At 44.1% G+C, this 14,119-nt stretch overlaps 1 protein-coding gene across 1 annotated transcript; it reads right to left on the bottom strand.

Moving 5' to 3' along the window:
* Positions 1–3,230: 3,230 nt before the first annotated feature.
* On the bottom strand, positions 3,231–4,274 carry LOC132357421 (melanoma-associated antigen B16-like). The gene has a single exon (XM_059910843.1). It carries the CDS (start codon positions 4,272–4,274, stop codon positions 3,231–3,233), a length of 1,044 nt encoding a protein of 347 aa, XP_059766826.1.
* Between the last annotated feature and the right edge of the window lie 9,845 nt (positions 4,275–14,119).

Here is a 14,119-nt window from a genome sequence, read left to right as displayed (position 1 = left end):
ATAATCTCCTGTCAGTTTAATAAGGAAGTGTGCCATCTCTATAAGTGCACCACACACTCTGCAAACGTCTGACCCTTTCCCAATCCCCTATCCAAGGCAGTATCTAGTCGCAACACAGGCCAGCAAACACAGCCCCAGGACACTTACCTCTGCTATGCCAAAAATTCAGGAAGCATAGAAGGCAGTCTGGGTTTAAGGATACCCCCTGATTGTTTTTTAAGACATGTCTATACCTAGCCTCTTACAGTCACTGAGCTAACTAGCCACTAAGGCATCCCCCCTCCAATTTCCCCCTCCTTGAAATTGTATATCCGTTTCTACTACGCATGGTACTCATGGTCTGCCTCAACTGTCTGCCGTCATTCACTAACCCCATCCATTTACAAAGCCCCATCCTCAGTAGAGGAGGTACACTGCATACAAGGTAAGAAATAGCTGTCTCCAGGAGACATAAAGATAGTTCCCAGCCCAGTTACGTTGGTTGTTTGCTTACACAGTGATCTCCATGACCTTGCCCCATTTGCCTCTTAAGGGGGAGGCCTTGGTTTTTGACCACCAACGTATGCTCACTCATTGCTGTCTCTTTTCAGTGGCTAGTCTCAAATATGGCACCCCATTAAAATCCTACTGCAAACGTCAAAATGGTTATATGGTTTCAAAAACTTCTCTTACTTCAGGTTTACATCCCAGGAACTAGTATGTTCTGTGCCAAGAAGCCCATAGGAGATTGACCATGTACCTAAACTTCACTGTTCAAAGAGAACTTTACATAGAAGGGGCTGTTGCTATCAGAGGGATCCCATAGTAAATGTCAGCCAAGAATGCTTGCAGGAAGTTGGAATACTCTGTCAGGGAGAAGGAAGGTGGTTCTGGGCTGTCTGTTCTACTGGGATCAGGATGCAATGTTCAGAGGAGGATGCAGTGAAGAGCTGGTCAGCAGATCAGGTTACAGAGTTAGCCAGGAAGGCACACTGGGGAAGACCCAGGGGAAGGGAGCTGTAATGTGGGAAAGTGTTGGGACTGAACACACGTGCCAGCTACTGATCAGAGGCAGCTCTCAAGGAACCTTGGTGTTGAGGTAACAGCACCCTGGGCAAATGAATCCAACAAACAATCTCCAAATTGTGTTTGATTCTCATTTTCACATCCTTTCTTTATACCCACTTTTAGTATTTTGGCTACAAGGTACTTTTTATCCCCTGAGAGGCATTATGGAGTAGTAAGAAATGAGTTAACAGACAGAATGGTGACCTCAGGCTAAGAGGAGTGGAATAGCATGGGCTCTAGAAGAATTCAAACCAGAGGTCTAGTTCCAACTCTGTCACATATTAGGCCTGTGAACTTGGGAACATTCCCAAGCTCTCTAAGCCTCGTGTTCTTCATCTGTGAAAGGGTTTTGTATGTAGGACTGTTAGAATGTATGTATTGTATGTAAAGCCCCTGGTACAGGGCATGGTATGCAATGGGTTTTTAATGATGGCAGTTATTATTATGATTATTTTAACCCCAGAAACTAGCACTTTCCCCTCTGGGATTTATTTATCCAGCAGATGTCAGAGAATATGCCCTGCTCTGGGACATGGCACACCAAATCAGCCAAAATTGCTGCTTACCAAGAAAGCCTTACTAAATCTTCTTTATTAGGGGATGCATTATTTAATTTGGGTTTGGGGGAGTATTTCCCAACTGGATCCTAGAACTTGTGTCAAGGACCAACTCCTTCCCTCCCTCCCAGTTGCCCTTCCAACAGTCCATCCCTATTTTCATTCACTTGCCTCCTCCAAAAATACAGGCCTTGCTTAGATTTTGCCAAATTTTACTGAACATAACCTATTTAAAATGTCCCTTGAATGGTGCGGACACTGCACCTCCCAGCCCAAGGCAAAGAGTGCCAGCCCAGTGGCCTCTAGGTATCTCAGCTCAAGAAAGTATCACCTTTATTTCTCACAAACTCCTTGTTCATGATAATCATAAAATGCCTAATCTGTGTACTATGTTCAACTGCATTTGGACAATAATGCAAGGTATCTTCTTCCATTCTTATCCCAGGAGGGATCTGGTTTACCCATGATCCCAAAGTAACTGGTAAGAACAGTTTTCCATTCCATTCCAAGTCTCTCAACTCTGAGACACACCCCTGGCTCACCACTTCCCCAGCCTCATCTAGTGTATCATAGAGCTCAATTAACATATACACACTACTATATATAAAATAGATAACTAACAAGGACCTACTGTATAGCACAGGGAACTCTACTCAATATTCTGTAATGACCCATATGGGAAAAGAATCTGAAAAAGAATGGAGATATATATATATAAAACTGATTCACTTTGCTGCACATCTGAAACTAACACAACATTGCAAATCAACTATACTCCAATAAAAATAAAAAATTAAATTAAATTAACTCCCAATGGAGTACTTGCAGTTTCCCAAGGCCTCAGCCTGCCTTGTCTCAGGACATTTATATTTGACAGCCCTCATATGGACTCCCCAGCTCCTGATTCCTTTTTAATTTTTCTTTTGGTATTAAAGGATATCCACCATTGTCTTTACATGATTCCTGCTCCTAGGCTCTAAAATTCTATGGGTGGGTAGTAAGTCTTGTTTATCTGGGCATGCTCAGTACTAACACAGTGCTTTCCAAAGAGCACATGCTGATTTAATGTTTGGGGAATAAATGAGCCATTGTACACGAGGTCTAATTTATTAAGATTTATTTCTCTTACATTCTTAAACAAGATAAGCAAAGGCATATATATGTCATCTAATTTTACAGAACAGCAGATTAAACAGGATAAGGGAAGCCAAGAATTGACCATCTTTTAGTTTTTTCTTGATCCCAACTATTTTACTGCTGAGTTCTTTGACAATGCCAAGGAAATGCCTATTCTAATGTCATGTTATCTTTTCCAGATCACAAAAGAAGATGGTCAGTTTTACAATTTGTTTTACAAACAAACTTGTATTCTTAAATTCCATAAATAGCAATAAATGTATGACCAATGTCATTCATAAACTTAGATTCTGAAGCTAATGAAATGTTATATTAAAAGGAACATATGAAAACTAACTCACTCCAAAAAGAAAATAAACCTCCATGTTAACTATATAGAAGAGGGACAGAAAGTATACAGTTTCCCAACAGCCACACTCCAGCTCTCAACTACTTAGGAAGTTGACTGCTCTCTTCAATGACAAAGTGAAGAATTGGCCTCAGACCTCACTAGGGGTGGGAGGAGCTACTGGATATGGCACTGGAACGTTTCCTGGCCATGGCAGCACTGCCAGCCCTGGTTGCAACTCTAGCTGAGGCTCTCTCTACTTCATCTCTCAAAGCCTCCTCATACTGGGATGGGAAGCAAGTAGGGTCAGATCCATGGATCTTGGTCAAAAACTCTAGCAATTTCATTTTGCTGGCTTCAGCATGGGCTCTTGGACCCCACAGGAATTCATAGCGTGGAGGATTGCTACTGGGTACCTGGCGGTACTCCAGGTACTTTTCTCTCACTAAATCTTGGGTGATAAGCTTCCTGGGCTCCCCAAAGATAAAATGCCTCCTCCCAGAATATAAGTCCATCATATTCAACACTTTCCAGATCTCCTCCTCAGTGGCATGATTGCCCTTCATGAAAATCACACCCAGGATAACTATCAGGAGGCCAGTCTTGGGCGTGCCCTCGTCACCACTGAGCCTCACATCATAGGTGAGGCCTAGTTTGTTGACGAGGGCATAGCTGTGGCTGCTGGGATCCACTTCCTTCACATCAATACCAAGGACCAGCCCTATGCACTCAGAGGCTCTCCTGAGGATCTCAAGGAAGTCATCCTTGTACTCTTTGATAACCTCATCAATCATGTCTGCCTTTGTGATCAGCTCTCTCATTTGATACTTTCTCAGCAGGAACTGCACCAACAAAGTCACCTTCTCATCTAGAGGGTCTGTGGGCAAGTCCTCAGTTTCTGACAGGGGATTTGAAGAAGCTGACCCAGCCTCCTTTTCCTGGCTGCTGGAGCACTCCTCTGATTTGCTTGATGAGATGGTTGCAATGACAATGTAAGATAAGTAGGTACTCTGAGGACTGTGGGGAGTGCTGGGTGCCCCAGCAGCCAGAGCCTCCTTCAAATCGCCAGGCATTAGAGGATGGGAGGAGGAGGGAGAGGTCTCCTCCACAGCCTCGGAGACCTGTGCAGCCTCCAGGCCCTGGGGTTCACTGAGGGCATGGTGTTGTTCCTGCATGCAGTGTGGAATCTCTTGACCCTGAGACATGTTCACTCTGGTCGGTGGCAGCAGGCAGGAATGTGGGCAGGAGAGTGGGTACAAGAGGACCACAACCTAGGGAGAAAGGGAGGATGTGAGTGGCCTCATCTGTTAACTCAACTGTGGCAGCTCTGAAAAGAGTGCCTTCCATCCATCTTTTCCTGAGGGCAGTACTCGAGCCTCACAGGTCTCCTGTCCTGAACTGTAGGAAGCAAAGGAGAGAGCGAGAAGGCTCTTCAGGGTGCAGCCAGCCAACCTAGCCCAAGGCTTCCTAAAGCTGATAACAGGGCAGGTGGGGTCAAGCTCTGTGGGATCCCTTCTGTTCTGCGGTGGGTGGTCCCCTCCGTCTTTGTTCAGAGTCCTCACTGTGATCCCAGGGAGTATCTGGGACTCCTTCCTCTACTGACCCAAGGATTGTCACCTCAAAAAGAGGCTTAAATCTTCTTGAGACACTTGACTTACAACGAAGAAAGGAGGTGCCTCACACTGACAGCTTTTTTCAGAGCCTCTCAGCCAGGAAGTCACAGAGGAGACAGACAGGGGAGAGAAGTGAGGGGCCGCTCATTGGGCCATACCTGCCTGGGCCTCCCAGAAGTGACAAAGGAGCACAGCTGTCTGTTGGGGCTCTGTTGTTCTGATGTGTGTGGTCCCCACAATCCTCACTAAAGGTCATGACTTTTGACCTTGACAGAGACTGAGACACCTCTCTCTGTTAACTTGAGACAACAGCCCTCAGATTCCCAAAACCAAAATCAGAAAGCACGGAAGTCTGACAACTATTCCAGGGCCTACCCAGTCTGACAACAGGGACAGGGTTCTATGGGGCCCCCACTGTTCTCCAGGGTGTGATTCCCCCAGTCCCTGCTCAGCATCTTAACTTGATTCCTGGCAGGGCCTGATTACTTGGGGCCACACCTCTCAGAACAATATCGTCATCATCCTCATACCCCAAAAGTCAGAGGAAGTCACTCCTGGCCAGCTCCTCCTCCTCCTGGGACTCACAGAAGAATTCTGAGGACCCTTCTCCATCCTGGGGAAGAAATCTCCTCAGTCCCACTCAACATCTTACCTTGACTCCCGGCAGGGTCTGAGGCTCCTCCCTCCGCTCACCCGAGGCAGCAGTCCCCAGAACAGGCCTCACTTTCCTGCAAACCCAAGGTGGAAGTCAGGGAGCAACTCAGTCTGACAGTTATTCTCGCGGCGCCGAGGGCTGGAGCCGGGGGGCCGCACTTTTACCTGCAGCGTCCCCTCTATTCTGCGGAGCTGGTCACCTCATTCCCCTTCCCCACCTTCCCTTGAAACTCCCCCGTGCCAGGGCCTCCTCCCTCTGCTGACTCGTGGCCACGCCCCGAGCGGCCCGCGCTGCCCTCAGATTCCTGAGGCCCTAGTTAGTTACTCGGGGGGCTCCCCGGGATTACAAAAGGGACGGGGCTTTACTCAGCGGGCCGCCCCTTTCTTCTGGGGTGGTTAGTTCCCTCGTTCAATGTCTTCACCTTAACACTCGACCACTCCCAGGGCGCCTCCTTCCGCGAAGAGAGCCCTCAGCTTTCGATATCTGCCTTCGCCAACCGTCCTCCCGGAAGTCAGGGGGTGTTCCTTCCGCTCTGCTCCCCCTCGCCTCCTCCCCCCACGCCAAGTGGTGCCTGGCTCTCGCGAGGCCGACAGCAGGCGTGAGGTTCTGTGGGGCTCCTTATATTCTGGGGTACTTAACGCACTCGGTGTCTTCACCCAGAATCACTGCAGGAGCAAGGATTCCTCCCTCCGCGGAGCTGAGGTTGTACCCCATACACCAAGACCCTCACCCGGGTCAGACTCGCGAGAGGACGAAGTCAGAGGGAGCCTCTGTCTAATAGTCATCCCGGAGCTCCCCATCGCCAACGTGGTGGCGGAACTCTTAGAGTGCCCTCCATTCCTCAGTTCTGACTCAGTGTCTTACCCGGGGCTTACATGGCCTGAGGCTCCTCCCTCTGTTAACCTGAGGCTGCACCTCCTCAACTCAAGGACCTCCATCACTACCTTTAGATTCCTGAGGCCATTTCTAGCCACCTCTGCTGGGAGTCTTCCAAGCTTGACAACAGGAGCAGGCTCTGTGGGGTCCCTCTCTTCTGGGGTAAGTGGTTCCCACAGTTCTCACTTAGGGTCCATATCTTGGCTCCAGTCTTTTTAATTAATTACTTCCTAGACGATGCCACCTCCTTGCCAATCTCTATGCATTTGCCCCCCCTGTGTGACTCTCATACAGACTGAGTCCAAGTTCAGGCTGGATGCTGGGTGGTGAAGATGAAGCACCGTGAATTTAAAAAACAGAAACATAAACAAAACAAAACAAAAGTCACCTTCCCATTGGGTCCCTTCTCCAGCCAGTTGGAAACCTTTTCTAAAAGACTTAACTTTCTATAGGAAAGAGCCTTGTATAGACACATTGCTAAGTGGTCTTGCCACTCCCATTGGAAACACTGTATCACTTCATATAATCATGTAGTGGAGGAGTGCTAAGAACCAGCATGGGCCCACTAGGTTAATGTGGGCCAGACCCAGTTGCCGCCTGACATCTGACCACTGGATAAATAATTAAAATAAGCAGGAAAGAACCTTAGAAATTGTCATTTTATGGATGAGGAGCCTGGAGCATAGGGAGGTGCTGAAATGTTTTGCAAGTGATTTGCTACTGATGAGAGTTAAAGTACTAAAGTGGTGCTCTATGACTGTTCTCACTGCACACATTTCAAACAGTACACTCAAAACAAAATTCTGTCTTGCCTTTTCAATCCTCTGTTACCTGCACCACCATATAACCTTATTATGAATTAATTTTGTATGGATATAATTGTGCATTTGCTTTACATAAACGAAATTTAGGTAAATAACATAAATGTGATAATAAAGTACATATTGTTTTGCTATTTGCTTTTTCCTCTAATTAATAATCCGTACTGAAGAGTGCTGCATATCAATCTTCAGTGTCCCTAAATTTTGAAAAACAGATATTATTTTATTGTTATTTGCAAATTGAAGATGTCTTTGATAGCATTCTACAGTGTCTATATTTCTTTTTTTTTAATTTTTATTTATTTATTTTATTTATTTTTGGCTGTGTTGGGTCTTCATTTCTGTCCGAGGGCTTTCTCCAGTTGCAGCAAGCGGGGGCCATTCTTCATCGCGATGCGCGGGCCTCTCACTATCGCAGCCTCTCTTGTTGCGGAGCACAAGCTCCAGACGCGCAGGCTCAGTAATTGTGGCTCACGGGCCTAGTTGCTCCGCAGCATGTGGGATCCTCCCAGACCAGGCCCTGAATCCGTGTCCCCTGCATTGGCAGGCAGACTCTCAACCACTGAGCCACCAGGGAAGCCCTACAGTGTCTATATTTCTAGACTCTATAACTGGATTACATATAGATTTGCCATTTTTCTTTTATTTAAAAAGTAAAAGAGGAGAGGAGAAGATGGCGGAACAGTAAGACGCGGAGATCACCTTCCTTCCCACAAAAACATCAGAAATACATCTACACGTGGAACTGCTCCTATAGAACACCCACTGAATGCTGGCAGAAGACGTCAGACCTCCCAAAAGGCAAGAAACTCCCCCACGTACCTGGGTAGGGCAAAAGAAAAAAGAAATAACAGAGACAAAAGAATAGGGACGGGACCTGCACCTCTGGGAGGGAGCTGTGAAGGAGGAAAGGTTTCCACACACTAGGAGCCCCTTCGCGGGCAGAGACTGCAGGTGGTGGAGGGGGGGAAGCTTTGGAGCCATAGAGGAGAGCGCAGCCACAGGGGTGCGGAGGGCAAAGGGGAGAGATTCCCGCACAGAGGAGCGGTGCCGACCGGCACTCACCAGCCCGAGAGGCTTGTCTGCTCACCCGCCGGGGCGGGCGGGGCTGGGAGCTGAGGCTCGGGCTTCGGTCGGATCGCAGGGAGAGGACTGGGGTTGGCGGCGTGAACACAGCCTGAAGGGGTTAGTGCACCACAGCTAGCCGGGAGGGAGTCCAGGAAAAGGTCTGGAGCTGCCGAACAGGCAAGAGAGGGGATTAAGAGCGCTGCTTAAAGGAGCTCCAGAGACGGGCGCGAGCCGCGGCTATCAGCGCGGACCCCAGAGACGGGCATGAGATGCTAAGGCTGCTGCTGCTGCCACCAAGAAGCCTGTGTGCAAGCACAGGTCACTCTCCACATCTCCCCTCCCAGAAGCCTGTGCAGCCCGCCACTGCCAGGGTCCCATGATCCAGGGACAACTTCCCCAGGAGAATGCGCGGGGCGCTTCAGGCTGGTGCAACGTCACGCTGGCCTCAGCCGCCGCAGGCTCGCCCCGCCTCCGTACCCCTCCCTCCCCCCGGCCTGAGTGAGCCAGATCCCCCGAAACAGCTGCTCCTTAAACCCCGTCCTATCTGAGCGAAGAACAGACGCCCTCAGGTGACCTACACGCGGGTCCAAATCCAAAGCTGAACCCCAGGAGCTGTGCGAACAAAGAAGAGAAAGGGAAATTTCTCCCAGCAGCCTCAGAAGCAGTGGATTAAATCTCCACAAAAAACTTGATGTACCTGCATCTGTGGAATACCTGAATAGACAACGAATCATCCCAAATTGAGGAGGTGGACTTTGGGAGCAATATATATTGTTTTTTCCCCTTTTCCTCTTTTTTTTTTTTTAAACATCTTTATTGAAGTATAATTGCTTCACAATGGTGTGTTAGTTTCTGCTTTATAACAAACTGAATCAGCTACACATATACACACGTTCCCATATCTCCTCCCTCCTGCATCTCTCTCCCTCCCACCCTCCCCATCCCACCACCCCAGGCGGTCACAAAGCACTGAGCTGATCTCCCTGTGCTATGCGGCTGCTTCCCACTAGCTATCTATTTTACATTTGGTAGTGTATATATGTCCATGACACTCTCTCACTTCGTCCCAGCTTACCCTTCCCCCTCCCCGTGTCCTCAAGTCCATTCTCTAGTAGGTCTGTGTCTTTATTCCCGTCTTACCACTAGGTTCTTCATGACTTTTTTTTTTCCCTTAGATTCCATATATATGTGTTAGCATACTGTATTTGTTTTTCTCTTTCTGACTTACTTCACTCTGTATGACAGACTCTAACTCCATCCACCTCATTACAAATACCTCCATTTCATTTCTTTTTATGGCTGAGTAATATTCCATTGTATATATGTGCCACATCTTCTTTATCCATTCATCTGTCAATGGACACTTAGGTTGCTTCCATGTCCTGGCTATTGTAAATAGAGCTGCAATGAACATTTTGGTACATGACTCTTTTTGAATTATGGTTTTCTCAGGGTATATGCCCAGAAGTGGGATTGCTGGGTTGTATGGTAGTTCTATTTTTAGTTTTTTAAGGAACCTCCATACTGTTCTCCATAGTGGCTGTATCAATTTACATTCCCACCAACAGTGCAAGAGTGTTCCCTTTTCTCCACACCCTCTCCAGCATTTATTGTTTGTAGATTTTTTGACGATGGCCATTCTGACCGGTGTGAGATGATACCTCATTGTAGTTTTGATTTGCATTTCTCTAATGATTAATGATGTTGAGCATTCTTTCATGTGTCTGTTGGCCATCTGTATATCTTCTTTGGAGAAATGTCTATTTAGGTCTTCTGCCCATTTTTGGATAGGATTGTTTGTTTTTTTGTTATTGAGCTGCATGAGCTGCTTGTAAATCTTGGAGATTAATCCTTTGTCAGTTGCTTCATTTGCAAATATTTTCTCCCATTCTGAGGGTTGTCTTTTGGTCTTGTTTATGGTTTCCTTTGCTGTGCAAAAGCTTTGAAGTTTCATTAGGTCCCATTTGTTTATTTTTGTTTTTATTTCCATTTCTCTAGGAGCTGGGTCAAAAAGGATCTTGCTGTGATTTATGTCATAGAGTGTTCTGCCTATGTTTTCCTCTAAGAGTTTGATACTGTCTGGACTTACATTTAGGTCTCTAATCCATTTTGAGTTTATTTTTGTGTATGGTGTTAGGGAGTGTTCTAATTTCCTACTTTTACATGTACCTGTCCAGTTTTCCCAGCACTACTTATTGAAGAGGCTGTCTTTTCTCCACTGTATATGCTTGCCTCCTTTATCAAAGATAAGGTGACCATATGTGCGTGGGTTTATCTCTGGGCTTTCTATCCTGTTCCATTGACCTATATTTCTGTTTTTGTGGCAGTACCAAACTGTCTTGATTACTGTAGCTTTGTAGTATAGTCTGAAGTCAGGGAGCCTGACTCCTCCAGCTCCGTTTTTCTTTCTCAAGATTGCTTTGGCTATTCGGGGTCTTTTGTGTTTCCATACAAATTGTGAAATTTTTTGTTCTAGTTCTGTGAAAAATGCCAGTGGGAATTTGATAGGGATTGCATTGAATCTGTAGATTGCTTTGGGTAGTAGAGTCATTTTCACAATGTTGATTCTTCCAATCCAAGAACATGGTATATCTCTCCATCTATTTGTATCATTTTTAATTTCTTTCATCAGTGTCCTATAATTTCCTGCATACAGGTCTTTTGTCTCCTTAGGTAGGTTTATTCCTAGATATTTTATTCTTTTTGTTGCATGGTAAACGGGAGTGTTTTCTTAATTTCACTTTCAGATTTTTCATCATTAGTATATAGGAAAGCAAGAGATTTCTGTGCATTAATTTTGTATCCTGCTACTTTACCAAATTCATTGATTAGCTCTAGTAGTTTTCTGGTAGCATCTTTAGGATTCTCTATGTATAGTATCATGTCATCTGCAAACAGTGACAGCTTTACTTCTTCTTTTCCGATTTGGATTCCTTTTATTTCTTTTTCTTCTCTGATTGCTGTGGCTAACACTTTCAAAACTATGTTGAATAATAGTGGTGAGAGTGGGCAACCTTGTCTTGTTCCTGATCTTAGTGGAAATGGTTTCAGGTTTTCACCATTGAGGACAATGTTGGCTGTGGGTTTGTCATATATGGCCTGTATTATGTTGAGGAAAGTTCCCTCTATGCCTACTTTCCGCAGGGCTTTTATCATAAATGGGTGTTGAATTTTGTCGAAAGCTTTCTCTGCATCTATTGAGATGATCATATGGTTTTTCTCCTTCAATTTGTTAATATGATGTATCACGTTGATTGATTTGCGTATATTGAAGAATCCTTGCATTCCTGGAATAAACCCCACTTGATCATGGTGTATAATCCTTTTAATGTGCTGTTGGATTCTGTTTGCTAGTATTTTGTTGAGGATTTTTGCATCTGTGTTCATCAGTGATATTGGCCTGTAGTTTTCTTTGTGACATTTTTGTCTGGTTTTGGTATCAGGGTGATGCTGGCCTCGTAGAATGAGTTGGGGAGTGTTCCTCCCTCTGCAATATTTTGGAAGAGGTTGAGAAGGATAGGTGATAGCTCTTCTCTAAATGTTTGATAGAATTCGCCTGTGAAGCCATCTGGTCCTGGGCTTTTGTTTGTTGGAAGATTTTTAATCACAGTCTCAATTTCAGTGCTTGTGATTGGTCTGTTCATATTTTCTATTTCTTCCTGGTTCCGTCTCAGAAGGTTGTGCTTTTCTACTAATTTGTCCATTTCTTCCAGGTTGTCCATCTTATTGGCATGTAGTTGATTGTAGTAATCTCTCATGATCCTTTGCATTTCTGCAATGTCAGTTGTTACTTCTCCTTTTTCATTTCTAATTCTGTTGATTTGAGTCTTCTCCCTTTTTTTCCTGATGAGTCTGGCTAATGGTTTATCAATTTTGTTTATCTTCTCAAAGAACCAGCTTTTAGTTTTATTGATCTTTGCTATTGTTTCCTTCATTTGTTTTTCATTTATTTCTGATCTGATCTTTATGATTTCTTTCCTTCTGCTAACTTTGGGGTTTTTTTGTTCTTCTTTCTCTAATTGCCTTAGGTGCAAGGTTAGGTTGTTTATTTGAGATGTTTCCTGTTTCTTGAGGTAGACTTGTATTGCTATAAACTTTCCTCTTAGAACTGCTTTTGCTGCATCCCATAGGTTTTGGGTCATCGTGTTTTCATTGTCATTTGTTTCTAGGTATTTTTTGATTTCCTCTTTGATTTCTTCAGTAATCTCTTGGTTATTTAGTAGTGTATTGTTTAGCCTCCATGTGTTTGTATTTTTTACAAACTTTTTCCCATAATTGATATCTAGTCTCATAACGTTGTGGTCGGAAAAGATACTTGATACAATTTCAATTTTCTTAAATTTACCAAGGCTTGATTTGTGGCCCAAGATATGATCTATCCTGGAGAATGTTCCATGAGCACTTGAGAAGAAAGTGTATTCTGTTGTTTTTGGATGGCATGTCCTATAAATATCAATGATGTCTATCTTGTTTAATGTATCATTTAAAACTTGTGTTTCCTTATTTATTTTCATTTTGGATGATCTGTCCATTGGTGAAAGTGGGGTGTTAAAGTCCCCTACTATGATTGTGTTACTGTTGATTTCCCCTGTTATGGCTGTTAGCATATGCCTTATGTATTGAGGTGCTCCTATGTTGGGTGCATAAATATTTACAGTTGTTATATCTTCCTCTTGGATGGATCCCTTGATCATTATGTAGTGTCCTTCTTTGTCTCTTGTAATAGTCTTTATTTTAAAGTCTATTTTGTCTGATATGAGAATTGCTACTCCAGCTTTCTTTTGATTTCCATTTGCATGGAATATCTTTTTCCATCCCCTCACTTTCAGTCTGTATGTGTCCCTAGGTCTGAAGTGGGTCTCTTGTAGGCAGCGTACATATGGGTCTTGTTTTTGTATCCATTCAGCCAGTCTGTGTCTTTTGGTTGGAGCCTTTAATCCATTTACATTTAAGGTAGTTATCGATATGTGTGTTCTTATTACCATTTTCTTACTTGTTTTGGGTTTGTTATTGTATGTCTTTTCCTTCTCTTGTGTTTCCTGTCTACAGAAGTTCGTTTAGCATTTGTTGTAGAGCTGGTTTAGTGGTGCTGAATTCTCTTAGCTTTTGCTTGTCTGTAAAAGTTTTAATTTCTCCATCGAATCTGAATGAGATGCTCGCTGGGTAGAGTTATCTTGGTTGTAGGGTTTTTCCTTTTCATCACTTTAAATATGTCCTGCCACTCCCTTCTGGCTTGCAGAGTTTCTGCTGAAAGATCAGCTGCTAACCTTATGGGGATTCCCTTGTATGTTATTTGTTGTTTTTCCCTTGCTGCTTTTAATATTTTTTCTTTGTAGTTAATTTTTGGTAGTTTGATTAATATGTGTCTTGGTATGTTTCTCCTTGGATTTATCCTGTATGGGACCTCTGTGCTTCCTGGACTTGATTGAGTATTTCCTTTCCCATATTAGGGAAGTTTTCAACTATAATCTCTTCAAATATTTTCTCAGTCCCTTTCTTTTTCTCTTCTTTTTCTGGGACCCCTATAATTTGAATGTTGGTGAGTTTAATGTTGTCCCAGAGGTCTCTGAGACTGTCCTCAATTCTTTTCATACTTTTTTCTTTATTCTGTTCTGAGGTAGTTATTTCCACTATTTTATCTTCCAGGTCACTTATCCGTTCTGCCTCAGTTATTCTGCTATTGATTCCTTCTAGAGAATTTTTATATTTCATTTATTGTGTTGTTTATCATTGTTTGTTTGCTCTTTAGTTCTTCTAGGTCCTTGTTAAACATTTCTTGTATTTTCTCCATTCTATTTCCAAGGTTTTGGATCATCTTTACTATCATTACTCTGAATTCTTTTTCAGGTAGACTGCCTATTTCCTCTTCATTTGTTTGGTCTGGTGGGTTTTTACCTTGCTCCTTCATCTGCTGTGTGTTTCTCTGTCTTCTCATTTTGCTTAACTTACTGTGTTTGGGGTTTCCTTTTCGCAGGCTGCAGGTTTGTAGTTCCCGTTAGTTTTGGTGTCTGCCCCCA

The sequence above is a fragment of the Balaenoptera ricei genome, chromosome X, assembly GCF_028023285.1.
Source record: "Balaenoptera ricei isolate mBalRic1 chromosome X, mBalRic1.hap2, whole genome shotgun sequence".
Taxonomy (NCBI): domain Eukaryota; kingdom Metazoa; phylum Chordata; class Mammalia; order Artiodactyla; family Balaenopteridae; genus Balaenoptera; species Balaenoptera ricei.
The sequence above is the reverse complement of the archived record's forward strand: the minus strand, read 5'-3'. Positions and strand labels throughout refer to the sequence as shown.

Excerpts from the sequence above, each read along its gene's own strand:
- LOC132357421 (XM_059910843.1), bottom strand. The coding sequence starts at position 4,274 with ATGTCTCAGGGTCAAGAGATTCCACACTGCATGCAGGAACAACACCAT.